Source organism: Anas platyrhynchos, chromosome 34 (genome assembly GCF_047663525.1).
Source record: "Anas platyrhynchos isolate ZD024472 breed Pekin duck chromosome 34, IASCAAS_PekinDuck_T2T, whole genome shotgun sequence".
Taxonomy (NCBI): domain Eukaryota; kingdom Metazoa; phylum Chordata; class Aves; order Anseriformes; family Anatidae; genus Anas; species Anas platyrhynchos.
This window is the reverse complement of record NC_092622.1, coordinates 2,171,640-2,193,783: the sequence shown is the minus strand read 5'-3', so window position 1 is coordinate 2,193,783 and position 22,144 is coordinate 2,171,640. Positions and strand designations below refer to the sequence as shown.

The window sequence follows — 22,144 nt, the reverse complement described above, 5'->3', positions numbered from 1 at the left end:
GAGAAACCTGTTTTTCTGTGCCGGGCTGCTGCCCTGCTCCTGGTGGTGCCTCCCACGCTGTCCTTGTTGACACTGACTTCAATTACTGTTAGAGGGTGCAAAAGCTGGCGTGGTTGGGCTGCCTGCTCTTCAAATATAAGTTGTTGCTTGCTATAGCAGGGTAGGAGACCCTGTATTTGTACCAGAGCTGCTGGATGTGCACTGTGAGAGGCCCTTCCTTCAGTTTTTTTTAACTTTGCATGCATGACAGAATTTCAAACCAGTGAAGCGTGTTGTGACAAAACCTGTCTGTGGCCCTGGTTGGGATCCCTGCTGTGAAAACTTAGCAGGGACGATAAGGATGAGGCTGGAGCTGAGGTGGTGCCGAAATCTGTGGGTAACCTGGGTCTGCTGGTGGGAGCAGCGGTGTTTAATTCCTGGCAGGTCGGAGCAGTGTTTAATCACGGTGGTTAAAAGCACAGAGACTTTGTGCAGCCCAGACCTACCTGGTCAGATCTCTCGGCTCGAGGCAAGCTGAACCGAAACCGGCTGCTGTGGGGTAACGGGATTCCTACAGCTCATCTCTGGGAAGAAGAAATCTGCGGGTAATTCTGCTTTTCTGAGTAGAGGGGAACAATTTTAACCCTGCTCACCCACTCACTTCCTTAAGTAGCAGTAAAATTGCTGGAGAAGGAACTGCCTGTCGAGGGCAGGGCATGACTCTGCCTCGCCATCACGTGCTGCAGCTGTGCTGAGCCCTGAATTTGCCCATCGGCTCGTCCAGACAGGCACGAGAAGCAGCAACCTAGGAGCCAGCTCCTTGTAGCCTTGCTCCCCGGGCACCTATTGCAGGTAAAAAAAAACAAAAACAAAAAAAAAAAAACATCCTGGAGGACCGAGGGCTCCACCGAGCTCGTGGGTCTGCTGCCTTCTTTAGGGTCCCTGATCTGCTGTGATTTTGGAAAACTTTTTCAAGAAAAATTGCAGTTAATTTTAAGGTTTCACAATCTCTTTGTTTTTATCTCTTCTCTCCTCGGTGAGATGGCCTCTTTGTTTCGTGTCTCTTGTTTTGCTTCTTGCTCTGATGTCCCCGTCCTCCCCCTTCTGGCTTGGTGCTGTTGTCTGTTTGCTTTAACCTGTGGCTGCTGCATTTCGGGTTGTCCTTTATGCAGCTGATAGAGATCTGCTGAGGAATCACTGCTCTGCTCGTGGCTCGCAAGGAAATTAAGGTTTGTTGGGAATGCTTGGGCTCCAAAGGTGCAAGCAAGCAGGCTGGGCTTCAGCGTGGATGAAAAGTGGGATGACCCGAAGGTAGAGAATTAATGCAAGTCGTGAGTCAATGAGGAGACAGCACGACAGCAAGCTGAGCCTCAGGAGCCTGTGTGCAAGGCAGGGAGCTCCCCTGAGGGACTGGAGCTGGAGAATTTGGTCCCAGAGGTGCTCCCTTGCAGCTCCTGTCCCCTGGCATTTGCATGCATGCAAATGTTGCTGACTGTGGGGTGGCCTCGGAGGTGGCGTGCTCCGCTCTGTTGCTCCCACAAACTGGAAATAGCCCCCAGGGATGCACCAGCCCAGGTCGAGGGATGCACTGATGCCAGGTCCCATCATACCTAAAAGCTGGCAGCTGCCGTGGCTGTGCTGTAACTTCCTGCCTGATTGCACAGGGGAGGCTTTCAGTCCTGTTATGCTGTGTTTTGGAAGCTGTTTTTTTTTTTTTCTCTTTTCAGCAGTAAGACTCGTGGTGGCACTTGCTGTCTGCCGTGATGCCAAATTCCTGGGAAATGTGCTTGGTGGTGAAGCTGGAGCTCTTTTAAATCAGCGGGGAAGCCTGCGGGGTTTACCTGCCTCTTGTAACGAGGGCTGGTCAAGGCTTGTGTTTCTATGGTGTTGGTTTAAGGTGACTAATCCATCACAAATCAGCTCCTGTCACTTGCTGCTTCTCCAAATGTGGCTTCCTCCACGTCAGTGTCTTTCCCCACCCTAATGAATGTCTGAAAGCAGTGTAGGAAATAACGCAGCAGGGTAGAAAGTCTGCCATCAGAGCAGCTTGACGCATCTGGGTTGATGCAAAAGGCTTAAATTTTGTTGTTTTTTCACAAGGTGTTTTTTTTTTTGGTCACAGGGTAGGTCTGTGAGTGTGGCTGGGTGTTCTGGGCACCTCACGGTGAGCGCCTACCATCTGCTCCCAGCACAAATCGACCAGAGCTGCTGGTTCTCCGCTTCTGGGAGCGACTTCAGATGTTGCTCTCTATCTACCGGAATCTTAGTCAATTAGTTTATTATTTCAAAGGCCACTGGAGCAGATCGGCAGCCTCAGAAGGGCCCTATCTCTTCTGCATATGATATGATTTTGTGAATCCCAAGACCTTGAATTCTGGACTCGTTCTGCAGAGCTCCAGCTTGGCACCTTACAAAGAGGAGCTGTTCTCCTGGAGCTTTGATATCCGAGTGCTTGCTTGTTTTAACCCCCTTGTTTTTAGCAGTGCAGGAGCCTGAGGAATGTCTGTTGTAACACCTGACCTGGTTTTGTCGGGTCTGGCTGTGGCTGCAGCCGCTGGCACCGAGCTCGGGTGGCTCTCCAGCCCTCTCACCCTGTCCTGGTGGTCTGGAGCAAGCTGTGAGTTGTTCCTGCTGGGGGGTGGCCGGACACCTCCTGGCACTTTCTCTGTGTCAGGGGGGCAAAGGCTCCAATTCTCCATCTCACAGCTCCAGGTCACGTCTTCAGGTTGTTACCTCTAGGCTGAGCGAGCTGCAGAATACTATTGCTTGTCCTCCATCTCCAGCAGAAAACAAACAAAAAAACAGCATAGACTTGATCTGAGAAGAGATTTTCAATATCAAACTCCCTGGGGGGTTGTATATTCTTGGTGTGATTTGTTTTTTTTGTTTCCTTCTGGAGAAGGATGGAGCAGGTTTGCATTCTTCACGAGAACCTGTTTGCATACGTTTCGAAATCGGGGAGAAGCCCTGAAGCAGTGTGGTATTTGCCACATGCAGGGACAGCTCCTTTCCGTTGGTCCTTCCTGAATTTTTGGTGTATGAGAGCGAGGATTCTTCGGCTGCTCTCACCGAGGTATTAGTGCTTGGGAAACGAAGGCACAGCCGAAGCACGCGAGCAATTTGGGGCAACGGGAACGGGTGACCAAAATCCAGGGAGGCTTCAGGGGGCATAAAGTGTCACGGGGAAGGATCTGTGGAAATAATTGCTCTTGTGATTTTTGTTAGGACCAAGCATTCCCTTTGCCCTGTCCTTGCCGTGCCCTGCAATTAGCTGGGTGCAGATGTGCTGCTGTTACTCCGAGGCACAACGGCACAGGCAGAACAACAGCGATATCAGCGTGGAAATCATGTTGACTAAGCTGAAGGCCGAGTTTCCATTGGAAACATTGGCTTGGAGAAATCACTCCTCCAGATAAGAAGTGGAAATGTGGAAGAAGGAAATGGCTGTTGCACGCCGCTCCTGTCTGCAGTTAAAGCGACGAGCCAAAAGGTTAGGAAAGGCAGACATCTGCTGCTGATAATTTGTGAATGGGCTAGGGTTACAGCACCTTAATGCCAAGCGCTACGAGGTGCAGCTGGTGGAGATTTAATTTCGGAGCCCTCCCCGCTGTTGTGAGGGCTTCGTGCTCAGCCAGCTCTGCAAACCTGCCGGATTCCCACCTGGGAGCTCGGGGGGAGCGAATGCCTGGCTCCTGCGTCCCCCGACGGAGGTAAATTTTGGTGAAGCTGTAGCAGGTGACATAAGTACCAGCTGCGGTGGTGTTTGGAGAGGCTGTGCCAGTAAACATGTATTTGTTCACTGTGTCCATCCGAAAAGCAAACACGGCTCCGCTTCCTCCAGCTCAGCAGTGACAGCCCGCAGCGCTCCCAGCCTCAGCACGCCCCGAGGTGCCTTCGGGAGCTCCGATCTTGACTGTTTATTCTGATTTGTATGAGTAGCTCCCCGTAGCTGGCTTTATTCTGTAGCCCTTGACCACCTTAGGACAGCCCAGCAGGACTTTGTGCAGCTGGGATCAGGCTGAGAAGGCTTCTTCATCGGCTTCCACAGCCTGCAGTAAGTCATAGACATATGGGGGGGGGGGAAATACAGCAGGAATTACTTTTTTTTTGGTACTTTGTCCCTCCTTTTCCCCATGAACTAGTGAATATTTGAGGCAGGGACGGTGCTGGCTGTTAAATAGCTGTCTTGCCTTAAGCAGCTTGCAGGCTGTTTTGGTGAGCCACGAGGGGCCAAATCCTTCCTGCAAACTGGTACTTGTGCCTTCCTGCTGACCTCGGGGCTGAAGATGTCTCGTGGCACCTCCAGCCCCGAGCTCAGGAGGGTTGAGGTTGGGCTCCCACGCTGCTGTCACGCTGCCTGCGGTGTTTTTTAGCCCTGGTTTGCAGTGGGAAGGGATCCTGGCAGCAGCTTGGCCAACGTGCAGGCATGAACACGCCACGTGTGTTCGCTCTGGACTGGTTTTGACAGACCAGGATTCCCAGTTAGAGGCTAAAGTGCACAGACCAAGCCCCTCGGATGTGGCTGAAGGGCTGCACCGGTGCTGACCATCTCCATGCCCTGCAGATTTTGGGGTGGCAGGGGCACAAGTGCTCATCAAAGAGCATCAGTGACCAGAACTGCCCCTGGAGCAGCGTGTCACCCTGGCTGCTGCTCCTCGGGGTGCTCAGCACCAACAGAGCTGCTCCTGGGCGCAGGAAGGGCTGGGAAGATTTTGGTCTAAACCAGCTCGTTCTGTGCTGGAGCCAAAAATGGCTTTTGTGTCAGTCTTACCTGAGCCCAGCTGAGGAAGCACCGTGGGTTTTGGCTGCTGAGCTGGGTGTGGAAGGGCTGGGTGCCCTGTCGGAGCAGCGTGGGGCTGGTGGTGAGCGTGGAAATGCAGTGTTGTGTGTTTCCTCCCAGCAGATTGGGAGGAATAAATGATTTTCTGGATGCTGTGTGGCTGGGTTTGGGCATAACCAAAGCACCGTGTTTTAGGCAGAGCAGGCTGGCAGCTGTGCCTGAATTTTAAATCCCTTTGCTGTGAGTGCAGCACCATAGCAGCACATAAACCATTTTGGAGCTAATCCAGTTTAACATCTTCCAGCTGCCTTTCTCCCGAAACAAATCACAAACACATGCAACAGCTTCTGGGCCAAAGGAAACCAACACAACTTTCATTGCACGGATCTGATGATTTTTTTTTTATTTTTTTTTTGGTCATCTTACCACTTCTCATTCATGACTAACATCCTCCCGTGGCTCTGCGCAGGAAGCGAGGCAGCCTGCAGCTCGCCCTGCTGCCGTGGGCGCTCTCCCCTCGGTGCTGTGCCATTTTCTAAATTGTCCCTTGACCCTCAGGCTGCGTGGCTGGGGATTTTTTTTTTGCTCTCTGCAAGCCTCGGTCCTTGCAAGGCTGTGAAATAAACTCAGCATCTTCAGGTGATGCTCATGGGGAGGGCAGGCATCACTCCCAATGCACCCGTGCGCCCTCCCGAAATGTGCAGAGGCAGTGGTTGGTGGCATTGCTTCTCCTTCAGGGTGCAGGGAACGTCCGTGGCTGTGCTTTATTAACATGCACCAGTTGTTGATGTGCACCTTAAATGCGGCCACTTTGGAGGGGGAGCTTTGAGGAGGGATGGAGCAAACGGGGAATATCGCTCGTGCGGTGGGGTAATGGGGTCGAGTGCTGGGGGCTGATGTCTTGGCAGCGGGGCTCAAAGCCACTGCCTCGTTGCTGGGGTGAGCTGCCCCAGCACGGGTGTGTTTGATCTGCCTTGCGTGCACGTTATCGGTTGGCAAACCTTCACCCTTCCCTCTCCTTTTTTTTTTTTTCTTTTTCCTGGTTTTTGTATGGGTGGTGGCTGGAGCTGGTGCCAGCTGCATCTCCCCCCACGCTTGGGGCATTCTTCCTGCTAAAACCCCATGTTTCTGCTCTGGGGCTCTCAGCCCGTGGGGTTTGGTGCCAGACAAGGGAAGAAGGACTCAGACGGGGCTGGGAGAGGCGTCTCCTGCCTTCCTGTTCCCCTTTAAAGCATGTGGTGGTTGTCTCCTGTCACCTCCTATGAGGGGAAATGGGAATTGTTCACCCCATTGCTGGAAACCAGCCCCTGTTTGGCAGGGCACTGGTGGGGGCCGAGCTGGGTGCTTCACCCCCAAACCCGTGTGGGGCCCCAGTGCTGCTGGACCCTGCTTTTGGGGATGCCCCAGTGCTGCTGGACCCTGCTTTTGGGGATGCCCCAGGCTGGGGCTGCTCAGGTTTGCAGAGAGAAGAGCAATTGGTGGTTACCCCCTCAGACTGGAGGCACTGGGGTTGGGACTGGTTTATACTGTAGGAATATTTTGGGCCCGCACAGGACAAAGGGCCAAATTTACCCAGGACACTGAAGCTCATAAAGAGGCGGTGATGTCTGTGTGGACTCGAGGTGTGTGAGACTTTTTTTTGCACGGTGCCGGTGCTGAATCATTGCTCGACGTCTTCTGTGAAATCAGAGTCTGTGAGAACAGGGCTTTGCCGAAACGTTGCTGCTATCTGAAAGCTTTTATGACTGCTCTTGCTCTAGAAATGTTTTGGGGCTCTGAATCTCTAAATGAATCACGGAGACGTGATGCTAAAACGCAACAGCTCCTTCACCCCAGGGTGGTGCTCTGAGCGATTTTGGGCATCGCTTCTGGGCGAGGGTCCCCGAGACAGATCCTCCCCGTGCTGGTGGGCGTCAGGAGCCGGTCAGAGGTAGGGAGGGGGCTCAGCAAGCTCTGATGCTCGGGGGGAGCCCACAGCAGCCCCCGTGTGGCTCAGTGCTCGCCGTGAGCTCTGCCACCGTGGTGGCTCCTCCAGGCGGAGACGGGGGCTCCGTGGGCGCTCCGGCGATGCCGTAACCGAGCGCTCGTCTCTGTTAATTGCCCTTATTAATTACCCTTATCGGCAGCGGATGGGCAGGTGGGGTGTGCCGCGCTTGCTCATCCCAGTTGGCAGCCGGTCCTGAGAGCTGGCTCTGTCTGCGAGCTCTTACAGCAAGAGAGAGTGCGTGGCTTGGAGAGGGTCGTGGCTGGGAACACAGCAGAGCCTGGGCTGGGTGGGCTCCAACGAGACCTCCTCCATCCCCCCTTGTACCTACAACCAACCGAGGTGACACCAACAGGTACTGGCTTGTGCCACGAAGCCACAATACAAGCTAAAAATGAGAAAAAGAAGGAAAAAAAAAAAAAGGACAATCCACCAGGTATTGGAGTTGCAGCCACGTGAAGTTGCTTTGTTGAAGGTGAGGTTGAGGAAGGACCCGCTGCGCACAAAAATCCCATATTAGTGATATTATTTCTGCTAATCCAGTGCTGGGGGTGTCCTCGGCTCGTGGATCCAGTGGGGTTTCTGCACTGTGGGCTCTGGCTGCCTCTTCGTGGCCTCAATGACAAAGCGTCGTGCCAGCGAGGAGTCAGGTTGGAGGCATTTTTGATGCTGTGCCCGAGCGGTAATCTGGAAATCTGTTTACTTCATTCCTCCCCGTCAGGGGAATGGCGCTCCGAAATATTTTCTGCTTTTACCTGCACAGGTAAGGATTTGTTGCCTAATTGCGACGTGAGATCCCATAAAGATACTTGGCTGATGTGGTAAAAGAGCTTGTGTATGGCCAGATGTTTTTCTCCTGTCTGTCCAAGCTAGGAAAGCTGCTGAGGGCTTGCATCACGGCGCTCGTCTGGCCACGGTGTCCCCTGCTCCTTCTCCTGCCTCTTGGTGCCGTTTGTGCCCGGACTCCAGCCCCAGATTCCAGCCTGCAGTGGGGCAAGAGGAAACACATCCCCGGCCCTTGGACCTGCCCCATGCACGTGTTTGCTTGAGGCCGTGTCGCTGCACCGAGGGGTGAGGGACAGATTTTGGAGGGTCGCACGCTTCTGTGTGCCTGTGAGGTGTCCTGGAGCTGTTCTGTGGGGTTTGGGTTTCTCTGATGCCCTCGGAAAGCTGCCACCCTTTCCCAAGGAGCCAAGAAGGGTGGTATCAGCACGATGGCTGTGGAAACCCAAAGAAACCCAAACATCCCCTCTTCCCCCCTCCAGCTTCCCCATTCACCCCATCAGAGTTGTGGACACAGCAGCAAGGACACCCCATGGTGCGGGGTCCCCACCACCCCCAGTGGGCTGAGAACGGACCCGATCCCCCTCCATCACCGCTGCTTTATTTCAGCTTTGTCACCAAGGCACCGCTGTCAAACAAAACGTTTGGATGGCCCCGATTAGCAGGATTAGCATCCTTCGAGTGGGGTTTTTGGGTCCCTTTGCCCTCCTCGGGGCTGGTGGCGTTGGCTCCTCCAGCTGCCACGCAGACTGCAGCGACACGCTGCCTGCAGACAGGGAGTGTCTGGCATCTGTGGGGTAGGAATTGTCATGCTTACGTGTTCCAGCCCCGGTCTGGGGGCGTTGGTAGCGCTCCAGGAGGGTTTTACATCTGATCAGGTTAATGGGGCAAGGGGTGGCAGGAGCTGGATTGCAGCAGGTGAGGAAGAGCTGCCGGTCTCCTGACTCTGCCACCCTCGACAGCCTCCTTGCCCAGCTCCCGGGAGGTTGCAGCCACTCTGGGTGTTGCAAAAAAAGAAATGACAGCGTGCTTCTAACCTAGAAATGGAGAGGAACGTGGTGCAGGGGGCTTCACCTGCTCCATCCAGCCAGCCACCGTCCCCGCATGGAGCGGTGCAGGGCTCCAGATGTGCCTGTGGAAGCAGCGCTTCGCCCTCCCGGGAGGCTGTCAGTCAGCTCCCTAATAAATCTCACAGAGAGCAGCAGCAGGGCTCCCTGGAGCTACAGAGGGAAATGATTTAATTGCCTTTTTAATAGAGAAAGGGGTTGCCTGCGTGCCGTGACTGGATGCTTTGAATAGGCTGATTTGTCCTGGAATATCTTCAAGATGCAAGTGCATTGCCAGCGGCTCTGGGGATGCTCCGCGGAGCAGCATCGCTTTGTTTTGGCGTGTCAGCAGTGGTGTGAATTGAGTGTGAGAGCCAGGGAAATAGTAAAAAACCTCCATGTGAACGCACGGGCCTCTCCAAAACGAAGCAGAGTCCTCAGCAGCAAGTCGAAGCGGCGCTGGGGTGAGGATTTGTCAGGAGCCAGCCTGTTCTTTTCAGGCCGTGTGGGTAAAGCTTTTGTTTTGCTTGGCAAAGGAGCGAACCCAAAAATGTGTTTCGATGGGGGAACAAAGCTATTGAGAACTTGACAAATATTTTCCTGCTATTGTAACGGTGTTTGCTGCGTCCTGAGAACGTTTCAGGTTGTCAGTCTCCAAAACACTGAAGGCTTCACAGCCTCTTCAAGGAGGTGCCACCCGCGCTGTCCGGGGAAGGCTCAGCTGTTCCTAAACTGGCTCGCTTTCTCCCCAAAACTTCATCACCATGGTAAAGCTGGAGCCTTGTGGGCACAGGAGGCTGGATACAGGCTCCTCATATTTGCACCCTTGGCCAGACAAAGCCTTGGTCTTGATTCCAGTTGTAAACTCGCCTGTTGCTTTCAGCAAGCTGGGTTTTCCTTGCGCACACAGCCCCAAACAGACTCTTCAAAGGCTTTTCCTATCCTGGGAGCTGATGTCAAAATCAAAATGCATTCCTGGGAAAGTGGGGGCACCTGAAGCCAAGCCCGGCGAGCTGGGGTTTGTGCAGCAGCTGTCCTGGCTGGATTTTTTGCTCCGGTCACTGCTGATGCCAGCAGGGGAACGTGCTGTCCGAGGGCAGCGTTTCAGTGCCCTGGTGCTGGGGAGGAAGCAGACGCTGGGAGCGGGTGAGTAAGGCTTCCAGCAGGAGCCGTCATCCTCCGCAGCCTTCTCCCTCCTGCCAAGCCTTGAAGAGCCGCAAGCGCGGGGTTTTGCAACTGCAAGCTGGCAGGAGAAAAAGGAAAGTGATAAAGCACGAGAAAATGCTGCAGCAAAATGCTTCCTACTGGGGGGACTCGGACATAAATACGGGCTTAAAAGCAGAGAATTCTGCCTCCCTTGGGCTCAGCAGCAGGTACAAGCTTCCCACACTCGTTTCTTGCTCAAATTTCCCCTCGTACCTCTGCCTGCTGTCCCAGCATGTTGTGGGTTTGGTGGCTGTTATGGCTCGCTGGCTGCTATGCCCATCTTCAGGATGATTTTACCCCAATTTGAAGGAAACTGGGTGCACCTGGGGAATGTCAGCCCCCTCCCCAGGATGTTTCCAGGCATTCTGCTCCTACCAGGTTTGTTCCCCAGCTCTCCTGCTGCTCTCCCTGAGCACGGCTGCTGACCTCCTGCCCTGTGCCTGCGCTCTCAGCATCCCCCCATCTGTCTCAGCCCGGGTACGTGGGATCTGTCACAGCCCTGGCCGAAATAGCAGCTGCTGGCAGCGCTTTGCATGGAGCTGGCTGGCCGAGCTGTGCTCTTCTCCCCCCTCGACATGTCTCCAGCAGGTGAGCGGTTCCCAGGGGCTTAAACCTTGGGCACGGCAGCTTTTGTGCTGCTCCTTTCCCCAGGTGTCATCTGGCAGCATCCCAGCGGGGTGCTGTGGCTGAGTGTGAGCGCACAGCCTTCCCCGCCGGCGTTTTGGGGCTGTTCGAGCTGCTACAGCTCTGCACAAACCAGGGGAAATAAAATAAAATTTAAAAAAAGGGTCACTGGAAATCAAGGCTCCTGACCTGTTTGTGGAGCCTTGGGTTTGAGGTGGTGCAAAAGCTTAAATTTAACTAATCACGGCTGCTCTGCAAGCCAGCTCACTGAAACTTTGCTGGGACTGCTGCAAAACTAGTTTAACCTTTTGGGTGCCCGGTGGGGAGAGCTCAGCACTTTTAAAACAAATTATTTTGCCTTTTTTTTTTTTTTCCCCAAGAGGTGAAGGCTAAATGTCACGTTTGATGAATGAACGACCTTTCGTGGGGGTGGAGGGAAACTCCTGCGTGCGCTCCACCCCGCGTGGCGACGTCACGGCCGTGCTGGGGCTGAGTAAGGTTTTCCAAGAAGTCTGCGATGGCAGCTCGACGCCGCGCCACCGTCCCTGCGGGAATTGTGGCCGGCGCAGGCTTGCTGCTCCCTAACGAGCGGGGGTGACCAAATCACCTCCTGCTAAATCACCTCCTGCTGCTTAACCGAGAGCTGCCAGAGAGCAAGAGGTGTGATGAAGGCGCTCGGAGAGCTCCCCTAGGCTGCCACCAGCGCCTGCTTCCTCCATCCCGGGGGTGTCGGTGCCCCTCTGCGTGGTGCTGGGAAGGGGGGCAGAGCAGGAGCAGCAGAAGGTGCTAGAGGAACACGGGTGTCGTGGTGTCTGTGGATGCTTTAGGTGTCTGCGCACCCAGGAGGGATTTTTGGGGTCTCCGCAGGGGTCTCTTTTGGCACCGTCATCGCTTCAGGCTGTGAGGTTGTGTTGGGAGCAGTGTGGTGACCCCCAAGGATAAACCACCCAGCTCCCTGCTCCCCGAGTTTGGGAACCTTAAGGAAGGCGAAGCACCTTAAATCCTCTGCCCTATCTCCAAAAACCTTTTTCCTGTCCCTATTTTAAGACTGCGTTAGCCCAGCGCCGGCGAGGTGCTTCCGTCTGCAAGCTGAAAGAGCCAAGTGACGTGAGGAGGGAGCAAAACCCCCAAAACCTCCCCGTCCTCGGCTCTGAGCGCCGCAGTGATCCCATTGACTTTGAGGATGCGTGCTCTGCTGCGCGAGGAGCCGCGTTTATAGCAGCCATCCAGCTCCGCTTCGTGCCATCCCCCGCGAGCCGGCGGGTCGCACGCCGCTGAGCGCCTGACAGGCTGAATTGGGAAATTGAAATTTATAGGGAAATATTACCGAGGTGAAGGGAACGAGCCGTGCGGGCTCTTGCTGCCTTTTCCTTCCCGTGCCCTTGTTCTTTCTCTCTCCCTCTCGCCGCGTTCCCCGGGCTCCCCCAGCAACGTGCTGGAGCGTTGCGACATCTCCTCCCGGATCCGCGGTGGGAACCCGCTGAGCGGTGCCTGGTGGGGCTGGCTGCCTCCAGGTCACCCCACGCTGCTCGGGGTGCGAGCTGTGGTCGGTCTGCCCCGGCTCGTCGACCTCGGAGCTGTCTCAGACTGTCCCATCCGTGTCGTTGCAGGTGGCTCCATGTCCCAGCTCCAGAGCTCCTGGGAGACGCACCGGCAGGACATGGCTTATCTCCCAGACCCAGGTAAACGCTGGCCCTCCTCAAGCTCCTGTCCCTTTCCATGCAGGACCCCTAGCTAGAGGAGCCTTGGTCATGCTAAATTTCAAGTGAGAAACACAAAAAACAACAAGAACCAAGAGCTGCTGCAGCTGCTTGGGGACCCAGGGGTCCCCAGGTGCTCTGGGGACATCTCCCTCGTGCGCTGCCAGCTGCAGGGTTTGGGGCTTTGTGGCCAAGCTCTGCAGGGCTCTGTCCCCAGCAGCAGGTCGAGAGGAGTCCAGGCTCCTCTGGCATCAAGCACCAGCAGTCTGGTAGACGTACGGTGGGGTTTAAAACTCTCTTGAGGGTTGGGCTCTTGTTGTTCTGTTTGTTTTTTCTGCTCTCACTTTTGTTCCAGACTCATCGTCTGCAGTCACCCGGTGACTGACGATGTTTTGTAGGGGACAACGCATCAGCTGAGAGCAGGCTAGACCTAGACAGCAGCTATCTGCAGCAACCCCTTGAGAATATACATAAATAAAACTAAAAAAAGAAAAAACAGGAAAAAAGCTCGCGTGAAGCTCTTGAATCAACTTAAAAATCTCTCATCCTGAGATGCGCAAATGGGATAACGCGTCCTGTGCGTGGGGACACGGGGGCACAGGAGCTGAGCTGTGGGGTGGTGCCACCTGGAGACACAGGCTGTGGACTCTTTACCAAGACCTGGCCCCGTGGAAGCTCCTATCCTTTATTTTCTTGTTGGTTTTAGATATTTTGTCATTGTAACAGCAGATAGACTCATACCGTTGGATATCACAAGCCAGGGAAAGCCTGCTGAAAGCTCCCTTTTAATATTTATTTCAGCTACGCTGCACATGCTCTGCACTAGGAGCACTGTTTCCTTCCTCCCTTGTTTACGTCCCTGCTGAAGATTTTTTTTTTTTTAAACAACGTTCAGTTGACTTGCGTTTGGGATTTTTCTCACTTACGGGAGCTGGCATGAGTGTGCTGGTGTCGCTTCCTGTCTGTGCACAAGGGAAATTCTGCTCTAGCTGGCAGGCGGTGTGACCTCTTTCCCTGTGGTTTTGCAGCTCTGGCTTGGGTGAATTTGGGTCCTTTCAAGGCTTTTTCTTGAAAACAAACACAAAGGAGTGGGGAAGGGAATAGATCAGGGTTTGGGGTGGGCTGTAGGACCCTTCCCATTTAAGAACAGCAGGTAAATGCGAGCACGATCTGCGGTGTGTTCAAGTCTGGGAGCATGGGCAGGGGGGATTGGAAGCTTTTCTCATCAGATCACGATGAATGCAAGGAGGCTTCCTTTGCTTGCACCTAATTAGCTTTTTGTGACGCTGTTGACAGCTGCAAATAAATACCTGCCTTCCTCTGCTCCCCCAGACATGGAGACCGTGGCTGCCAGCACGTCGCTTCCCGACCCAGCCGGCGAGTTCGACAGGAACGTGCCCCGAATCTGTGGGGTCTGTGGGGACAGGGCCACGGGCTTCCACTTCAATGCCATGACCTGCGAAGGCTGCAAGGGCTTCTTCAGGTGAGCGAATCTTTGGGGAGAAGGAGTCTTACCCTGCCAGCCTCGAGCTTTGAGGAGGAGGTGACCTGGTCCTGGGGTGCTGCCTGGCTGCGGGCAGCTCTGCCAGCCCCGTGCCCGCACTGCAACCAGCTGATACGCCTGCAGACCTCGACAAGAGAGGCCCCAAAGCACTTCCCTTTTTGTGGCTTGGCGTGGCAATCCACTGCTGCAGAATGATTTTCCCCATAACCATCTCGCTGGGAGCCTTGCAGACCTCCGCGTGATGATGCACCGCGTAGCAGGAGTGTAAAAGCCCCTAGCACACTATGGGGTTGGGAAAAACACACCTGAAATGAGCAGGTTTTGAGAACTAAGCTGGTTTGCTAGGGGCAAGCTTGTCTTTAAAGCAGCCTGTCTGCTCAGAAGCTCTGCACGCTTCTGTAGTGGGGATGCACGGGGAAATCTGCTCACTGCTGGAGGTGGCACCGAGCTCCTCCCCAGCTGGAGCAGCCTTTCGGTCCCTGCTCCTGGACCCAAAGCAGCTGTAAGCTGCACGTGCAGCTCCTCTGAGCTTTTTTTCCACTGCCAGGTGGGAGTCTTGAGCAGTCCCTGGCTTGTCCCGGAGCAAAAACATCTCAGAGCTGTGGGGGCCGCAGGTTTGTGGATGTTTGTTAGCGGCTCGTGTGTCTGCACCGAGGGTGCTGAGCCATGCACGTGGGAGTTCAGGTCGCTTGCACCAAGTGAGAGAATGACTAAGTGCTGGTGAGACCAAGTAAGATAATGACTGGCGTGGGACTGGCTGGGAAAAGCCTTGCTCAAGTATTTTGCGCTGTAATGAGATGGCAGCAGCAGGTGGCTGGGGGATTGCAAAGAGCAGAGCTGGAGGCTTTGCACCAGGGCTCTTACAGCAAGCAGAGCCCCGGCTTTCAGAGCAAAATCGTGACGACTCCTCCTCGTGCAGGAATTTCGGGGCTAGATGGGGGTTTTCACATACCACAGGCTTGCAGCCTGCCTGAACCCTGGCCAACCTGAGCAACAACATTTTCCTCAATCGCTGCTGCTAAATGAGGAGCTCTCCTCTCAGGTGCCCTCCTCCGTGCTCTGCTTTGGGGTCCCCAACCTTCCCCGTCCCCCCTGTGCTTGGGGAGGTTGCTGAAGTGGCTCTCGACCCCTGCAATGACTGGTGCTGCTTGACAAACCCTTGACAGGGCTCCAGTGCTGCTGCATTTCCCCTTTCTCTATTATCTCACCGGTGTAGCCATGTAGGACGTGTGATTGTGACAGTATTTCTGAGCAGACGTTTTAATGAGGTGAGAAGCTCTCATCTTCAGCTAGCCCTTCATGCCCCATATAAGGCCTTTATTTTCAATTTGAGGCTCGTTCTATGTTTTTTAATCAAGCTTCCCAGACACACTGTCCCCGCGCTAGGTCTTGGTGTGTTCCCTCTTGCTGCAACGAGCTTGTTTACAAGCAGTTTTCAACCGTTGAGTTAATTAATGCTTGCTGCTGCCATGGGATCCCAGTGCTTTCTGCCTGAGAACACTGCAGCGGGGGAGCCGGGACCCCTACAACACCCCCAGGAAAAGCTAAGGATCCCTTTGCGAGCACCTTGTGCTTTATACCAGCTTGTGCTTACGTGCATTTAAAAAAAAAAAATCAGCTTGTTTTCCCTGAGCAGGTTTTTGGAGAATGGCTGCGCAGGTGCCAGTTCCCAGTGGCTGTTCCCCGGGGGTCAGCCTTGCACTGGAAGGAGCTAAAAGAGGACGAGTGGATGGGAATATCGAGCTGCAGCAGCAAAGCTGAGGGTGAAGGACCTCCGGGTCGCTCTCATCTGCCTCGGGGACGTAGCCGTCTATGATTTCCCAGCATTAATCCAGCGTGAAATCACCCAGCAGGGTCCCGGGTTTAATGGCCCTATAAAAGGCGTTAGGAATTTACGGGCACCTCTGGGTGCTCCGACGTGCACGTAACCCGCGGCACAAACAGGCACGAGCCAACCTTTGGCCGCTTGCTTCAAAGTCCACTGTTTATTAATGATGCCAACGGCAACGGTGGCCTTTTATTGAGCTCTGCTGTTTGCTCTGGGGCTCTCACAACGCGGCCAAACCCCGCTGATTTGTTCTGCTGGGACTTGGCTGAAGCATCCGCGGCTCCTCCGGTTCCTTCAGTAGTCCCCGGGCTCCCCCAGCGCCCTGAACCCGCGTGTTCATAGCAGAGCTGCTTGGAAAGGCTCCGGGTGTTTCAAAACCGACCAGCTCCCCACCCATCCTGTCTGCATCACTGCATCTCCCACTCCTATAATCCTCCCCAATTGTTCTTTGCGCTGCTCTACGTGAAGCTGTTTTGCTGGCTGTTTTTTTTTTTTTTTTTTTGCATTTTAAAATAAACCCATCTCTCCTTTTGCGCCACGAGGTGTTTAGCTTAAAACACTCCATCCCCTTGTGTTGGCTTCCTGCACCTACGTGGCTGTCGCTGGAGGGGAGGCAGCCTGAGAGCCCTGTCTGTGATTTTTAAGTATGTGGGGAGGAAAGGATGCGAAGATCCAGGCAACGCAGAACCCAGGAGTGATCCCAGACCCTGGGGAAGGGGGCTGAGCACCCAGCAGGAGGCGTGCACCCGCCCAAGGTGATGCCCGGGCTGCCTAGGGAAGGGGTGGAAAGCAAGCAGAAGAAACCAAGCACTGATCTTGCTCCTTGGCTTGCTTCAAAGGGCTTCTCTTCATATATTTCCCTAGCAAGAACGTGCCAGGGGCTCTCTAAAGACATTTTTGGGGGCAAGGGGCAGTTGACTGACCAGCTCCCAGGAGCGGAGGATGGAGCAGGTGGAATTTGGGGGAGAAAATGTGAGTAGTGCCCTAGAGCCACCACTCCAAACCTTGACTTGGCTGCTGGTGGTGGGCTTCACAGGGGGCTGTGAAAGAGCACGGGGAAGGAATAGGGAATTATCTGATCCCAAGCAGTTTGGCCATGCCCTGTTTCTCAGGGAATGGTGCTTCTGCCACCGTCTTGGTGCCAAAAAGACCCCCAGTGTGGTCCCCAGCCAGCTCCTGGGGCTGGTGAGAAGGACACGGTGATCAGAAGGTGGCTGCAGGGTTTGGTTATGAGTAGGGAGAGCTGCGTGCATCAAAATCTCATCTTCCCACCAAAAATTCAGAGGCTCCCTTTGGTGATCAGTCCCCTTGGGCGCAGCAGAAGCAGGAGGGCTCCGTGTCCCTGCAGGGTGGGCGTCCTGCGAGCGATGGGTGCCCCCCCCCGTGCCTTGCAGTGCTCGATGCTCCTCGTTCACAGGCAGCGAGTGGTTGTGTTGGAGGACACCCATGGAAATGTTGTCCCCTTTCCCCACAAATGCTTACAGACCTCGGAGCTCCTTGCTGGGCTGAGCCCAGCTCCCTCGCCGCTGGCTGTGTTTGCTCCCGCCCGCAGGCTGCGTTTGCGCAGGGAGGGCTCTCGTTATTTTTAACCTTCGGCAGCCTGCCTGGGACGTGGATCTAAATGAGCCCTGAAATGGCCGGTTTTGGGGCTTTACAAAAATACACTGGAGCAGGACACTGTGTGCTCCACGCCGCTGATGCAAGGCCGGGTGCTTCAGAGCCGCCGACCCCTAGGGCTGCTCAGAAACCCTCTGTTGTGCCCAGCCGCCCTGGGTTTGGATAAGCTGCAATTTTCATACCAAAACCATCGTGTTGGTTTGCACACAGGACATCTTTCCCTGCCCCAGGGCCTCGTCTTTCTCTTGTTTGTGCCCTCCGCAGCCTTGCCCTGGGCTGTAGGGGAGAAGGTGCTGCTCCAGATACTCAAAATACCCGAGTTGTTCACCGAAACTGGGAGACTCCAGCGTGTCCTCTTCCAAATCCTGCTTTGCCCCTGCGTTGGGAAGCGTTTGTCCTTGTTCCTGGGAAAGCAAAGGCACCGCTGGCCTTGGTGGAAGGGGAAAACCCAGAGAAACATGATTAAAACTGAGAGCTGGCTGCTGGGGGAAACACGAATCTCAAGCCGAGCACCGCTGCGTGAGGCAGGTTGTGGAGGCTCTGCCATCAGCCCCGCCTGTGTTCGTTTTCCTAAATGCATTTATTCATCCGTTAGGTGAAGGGAGAGCAAAACCTTCTTGTTTACATCTCCCTTTTTAAAGCAGCCTCTAATTGCACGCTGGAACAGCCCAGGCACATATATTTATACCCTATACGTGCAGCCTTGGCGCTGGTCCTGGGCTGGAGCTCCGTCTGCCCTTTCCTCTCCGCCTTCTCCTGGGGTCATTTGCAGGGGGAGCTCGGGGTCCTGCACCCCCATTTGATACCAAAAGGGGATTTTATCACTGCTCCTCCTCACAGAGGACGTTTCCTCCAGGCTCTGAAATGCAGCATCAGTATCAAGGTGGCCGGGTTTGGCTTCTTGGTGTCGTACCCAAGCTGCATCTCAGCTCTGCGCTCTCCCAAGGGTTTTTTTTGCTGCATTTTCCCCTCTGAGCATCCTCGCTTCAACTTTCCAGCCTGGAGGTGCCCTGGGTTTGTTTTCCCTCCACCTTCACTTAACGTGAGCAGCGTGCGTGGAGATGCTTGCAGCCCAAGATCAGCTTTGCTCACCGATGGGAGCTCGTTGAGTAACTTTCTCCAAAGCCCAGATGTGGCATCTCCGAACCCGCCCTGAATGGAGGAGCTCAGCTCTGCCTGCAATGTGTCATTAGTGGATGTCGCGCTGGATGGCTGCGCAGGAAGGCGAGTTTTTTTTCGCTGGGAGCTGTGGCTTTGACCCTTTGTACTTGGAAGATTTACAGGCCTGATTGTAGCAGCGGATTAACGTGGCACGGTGTGGTTTTGGTGGAGAAGAGGTTATTATGTTAAGCGTTGTTTCTCTTGTATCCTGCAGTGAGATTTTTTTCTCCTGCACACGCAAACATGCACTCCAGCCAGTTATTCTAGCAAAGCCGGGCTTTAAAGGCTGGTAAATGTTTAATGACACCGCTTTGGTACATGCTGGCCTGCCCTCTGCTTCCCTTTCGTTGCTGGTGCCTCGGGTGGGGGGTTCCCTGCCATCCTTCCACCTCCTTTCCAACTTCAAAGTAAGTTTGAGACCAGAAAGCTGGCAAGTGGTGGTCAAACCCCTGGGCTGTGTCCTTTTAAGAAGGAATCCTTCCCATGCTGTGCAGCAACAACTGGACCTCAGGGATCAAACCACAGATGTATGAGACCAGCTGCAGCCTCCCGAGCTTGGTCCTTGCTGGAGACCAGCTGAGCTGCACGGTGTCAGGTCAGCACCGTTTCTGCCCTGCTCTTAGGGTTTTTCTCCAGCTATTTGGGGGAGCTGGCTTTGTGATGCATCTCCCCCCAATGTCCGGAGCTGCCTTTTTGTGCACCGATAACAGAGTTGGGTGACCCGGGGTGTTTTCTCTGCTCCTCTCCAGGCGAAGCATGAAGAGGAAGGCGATGTTCACGTGTCCGTTCAACGGCGACTGCAAAATCACCAAGGACAACCGGCGGCACTGCCAGGCCTGCCGGCTGAAGCGCTGCGTGGACATCGGCATGATGAAGGAGTGTGAGTACGCAGCCGGGCGTCCCGTGGGGAAGGGCCCTGCCTTGCTCTCCGACGTCCTTTTTCCTTCTCAATCCACGCACGGCACAGAAAGGAAAGCGCGCGAGTGTAAAGCTGTAAAAGCTCCGTAAGGCGAGGATGCAAAGGGCAGGGGACGTGGTGGGTAATGATTGAGAGGAGCTCATTTAATGATTGAGGCCATTCCCGTGGCCGTTAGCTGCATGGGAAGCTGTCCGTGCCAGAGCCAGGCTGTCTCTTGAGGGCAGCCCCACGGGGAGCGCATCCGGAGCTGTCGCTGATTAACTCGCAGCCTTGCCCTTGCAAAGCCATCGGCCTGGCACAGCACAAGCTCCTCACCCTGTCCCGGCAGGCAGGGAGAACCGAACGGGCTTCCCCATATCACTGCTTTGCCATTTGGTGCTGATTCAACATGGAATCAGCTGACTTTTTGCTCTGCAAAATCTTTTGGGCCCTTTTTTTTGGGGCCTTTGTTCTTGCAACGTGAGCCCGGCCACCTGGCCACGTGCACGGCGGAGACTTGAGCAAATAGCAGAGGGAGGCAAAGTAGTTTTTAACCCAATCCAAACAGACTAATGTTGTCCAAATATTTATTTTCTTCAACGATATTTTTAGATAAGCAGCTTTTAAAAATAAAAGCTGTTTGACACGCTTCCTCCTACGCGCTTTCCGCGTCTTAAGTCTTTAGGAGAAGGCAGGCGTTCGCGTAGCGTTCAGACCAAAATAACAGCCCTCTGCTAGGAGACTCTGCAAACAGGACATTGTGTCCCGTGATTGATGGACCTGAAGATTTGGAACCAGCTTGGAAAATTGGAGTGCTGCTGGTGTCCTTACGCGACAAGCAGAGAGCAAACAGCGCCTGACGTCACGGCGCGCCGCCGAAACGCAGGTCTGGCTCCTCCAGCAAAGCAAAACTTGCAGGTGTTTGCAGGAAAAAATGCCCAAATTTCCAGGTGTCACAAAGATCAAGCAAATCCCCAGGAGTAGAAGGTCCCTGGGGTTCCTTTTAAACTGGTACAATGCCCTGGGGAGAGGTGGAGAGGCGAAGAGCAGGTAGCGCACCACGGGAACCCTTCTCGTGGGTGAGTACAGGGGTGGGTGAGCCCACGGTAGCTCAGACCACGTCCTGTGTTTTGTCCCACAGAAACAATGCTCAGAAAATAACGTTTGGACAGGAGCAAAGAGCCGGCCCCTGTCTCCGTAGCTGACCAAGCAACCTAAAAAATGCTCTGCGCAAAGTGCGGTCTTGGCGTTTTGCTGCTTTGGCAGCATTTTGGCACCTATTGCTGCAGCTTTTCTTGGTTGGGGCAGCACCATCAGGCACCTTCTGCACCAAAAACCATCTCGGAGGCCTCCTGGGATGTTCCCGGGGTGGGCAGAGCCGGCTCCTCTGATGGTGCTTCTTGTACCGATGTTATCTCGTAATCACGACGCGCGGAGAGAATGCGCCGCGTTATTGGAAAGGAGAGCGCTGCCATGCCCCGGTGCACAAAGCTGCCTGCTGGAAGCTCACGGCTCCGGTTGCTGCGGCTCATTTGGTGCAGCCGTTGCTAACGAGGGAAACGTGTTGACTTGTACCAGCTAATTACCTGGGAAGGGCTGGAAAATTCAGCGGCGGCAGCGCGCCCCGGCCGGGGCCCAGGACCCGCCTGCTCTGGGCAGGAGTTAACTTGTAAGCGACCCCCTTAGCAAATTGTTACTGAATTAATGAAACCTGACCAAGGAGCCTAAAAATAACCTTCCTGCGGACTTTGCTGCTGGTGAAATGAGTGGGGACAAGGTGTGCTGCTGTTATTTATAGGTCGCATCGGGGATCTTTAAACTCTGGTGTCTTCCCCCGGCTGTCATTGGTGGCGATGAGGACAGCCACAGGCAAGGACGGGCTGGATTTGCTCCGCTGCCGATGGGTCTGAAGCAGAAATAAGAGCGAGATGGGGGTAAAGAGGAGGAGGAGGAAGAGGGCAGATGTTGACAAGCCTTGTGCTTGCATTAATTTGAGGTCTGGCGCAGGCAGCCCCATCTCCTTCCCGAGTCCTGGGGTGCTTGGACCTAAAAGCCAGGCTGGTTTTTGACGTCGTCCTCAGCCACGTTTGCAGGGAAATCGCCAGCGGGCTCGATGCTGCGGTGACGGGCTGGAGAAGGACAACGAGGCGAAGGGAATCTGGCAAAAAACTCCCCGGGGAGGGGATGAGGTGGAGGCTGGAGGGTGGCAGGAACACACTGAGCCCGGCGAGCGCATGGGAGCAGCGAGGGTCAGGGCCGGGCTGGGGGCAGCAGCAGCCGTCGGGCTGATCCCCGGCCCCGCCGCACCGCCTGCGGTTCAACCCCGAGCTCTCTGCAGCCAGCGTTAGCAAATATTTGTGGTTTTCCACCCATCTTATCTGCGTGGGGTAAAGCACAGGGCAAGCTGACAGCGGCTGGGGCTCAGCGGAGGCAAAGCCCCCCCCTCGCAGCCCAGGCGAGAAGCCGCGGTGGTGGGAGACGTGCGCAGGAGCTGCTGCTCTTTGGATGGGGTAAATGAGGCCAGGTTCCCACCCCGGGGTTACCGCTGCCTGCCCTGCCTGCTAGCCACTGATTTCTCCTAGGATAAAGCAGCACCAAGGGTCCTATTGCCTGGGTGGCGAGAAAACGCTGAAGTTATCCCTTTTGCCCTCAAAAATTGCCTTTTGCCAGCTGGCACTCAGGAAGGGACATCCATCCCTCCAGGGACCTGGGTGTCACAGCCGCCCCTAACCCGCGGGTGATTCACCTCTCCTGGTGTCTCTGCCCTGTTTTCCCCTGGCTTTTATCAGCTCTCCGATATTTACAGCGTGTGCAGGCGGGGACAGGGGACAGGCTTCCCCTCGGCTGCCCCGTGCCTGCGTGGTCTAAAGGTGTTGCTGCAAAGCAGGGCGATAAATAACTTGAATAACGTGGTGCTGCAGCAGCCTCGTGGCGCTGCGTTTGTCCTCTCCCCGCTGTGTTATTGCGGGGGAATTTTTTGTGCTTGTCTCGGTGCTTGTCAGATTGGATCAGGGAGTCTCCTTGGAAGGCTCCC

General features: G+C 54.8%; 1 protein-coding gene across 7 annotated transcripts in view; it reads left to right on the top strand.

Moving 5' to 3' along the window:
* VDR (vitamin D receptor) overlaps positions 1 to 22,144 on the top strand; it is a 35,627-nt gene that overhangs the window by 5,599 nt on the left and 7,884 nt on the right. For 4 of the 7 annotated variants that reach the window (XM_027445496.3, XM_027445497.3, XM_027445498.3 and 1 more), the window contains exons 3-5: positions 12,013 to 12,084; positions 13,435 to 13,585; positions 18,962 to 19,092. In XM_027445496.3, coding sequence (XP_027301297.1) covers positions 12,021 to 12,084; positions 13,435 to 13,585; positions 18,962 to 19,092 — 346 coding nt within the window. In that variant the 5' untranslated portion in view covers positions 12,013 to 12,020. Of the gene's footprint in view, positions 1 to 685; positions 832 to 12,012; positions 12,085 to 12,990; positions 13,102 to 13,434; positions 13,586 to 18,961; positions 19,093 to 22,144 lie in introns of those variants that run through there. The other 3 variants (XM_027445500.3, XM_072031962.1, XM_027445502.3) reach the window with 3 other exon arrangements.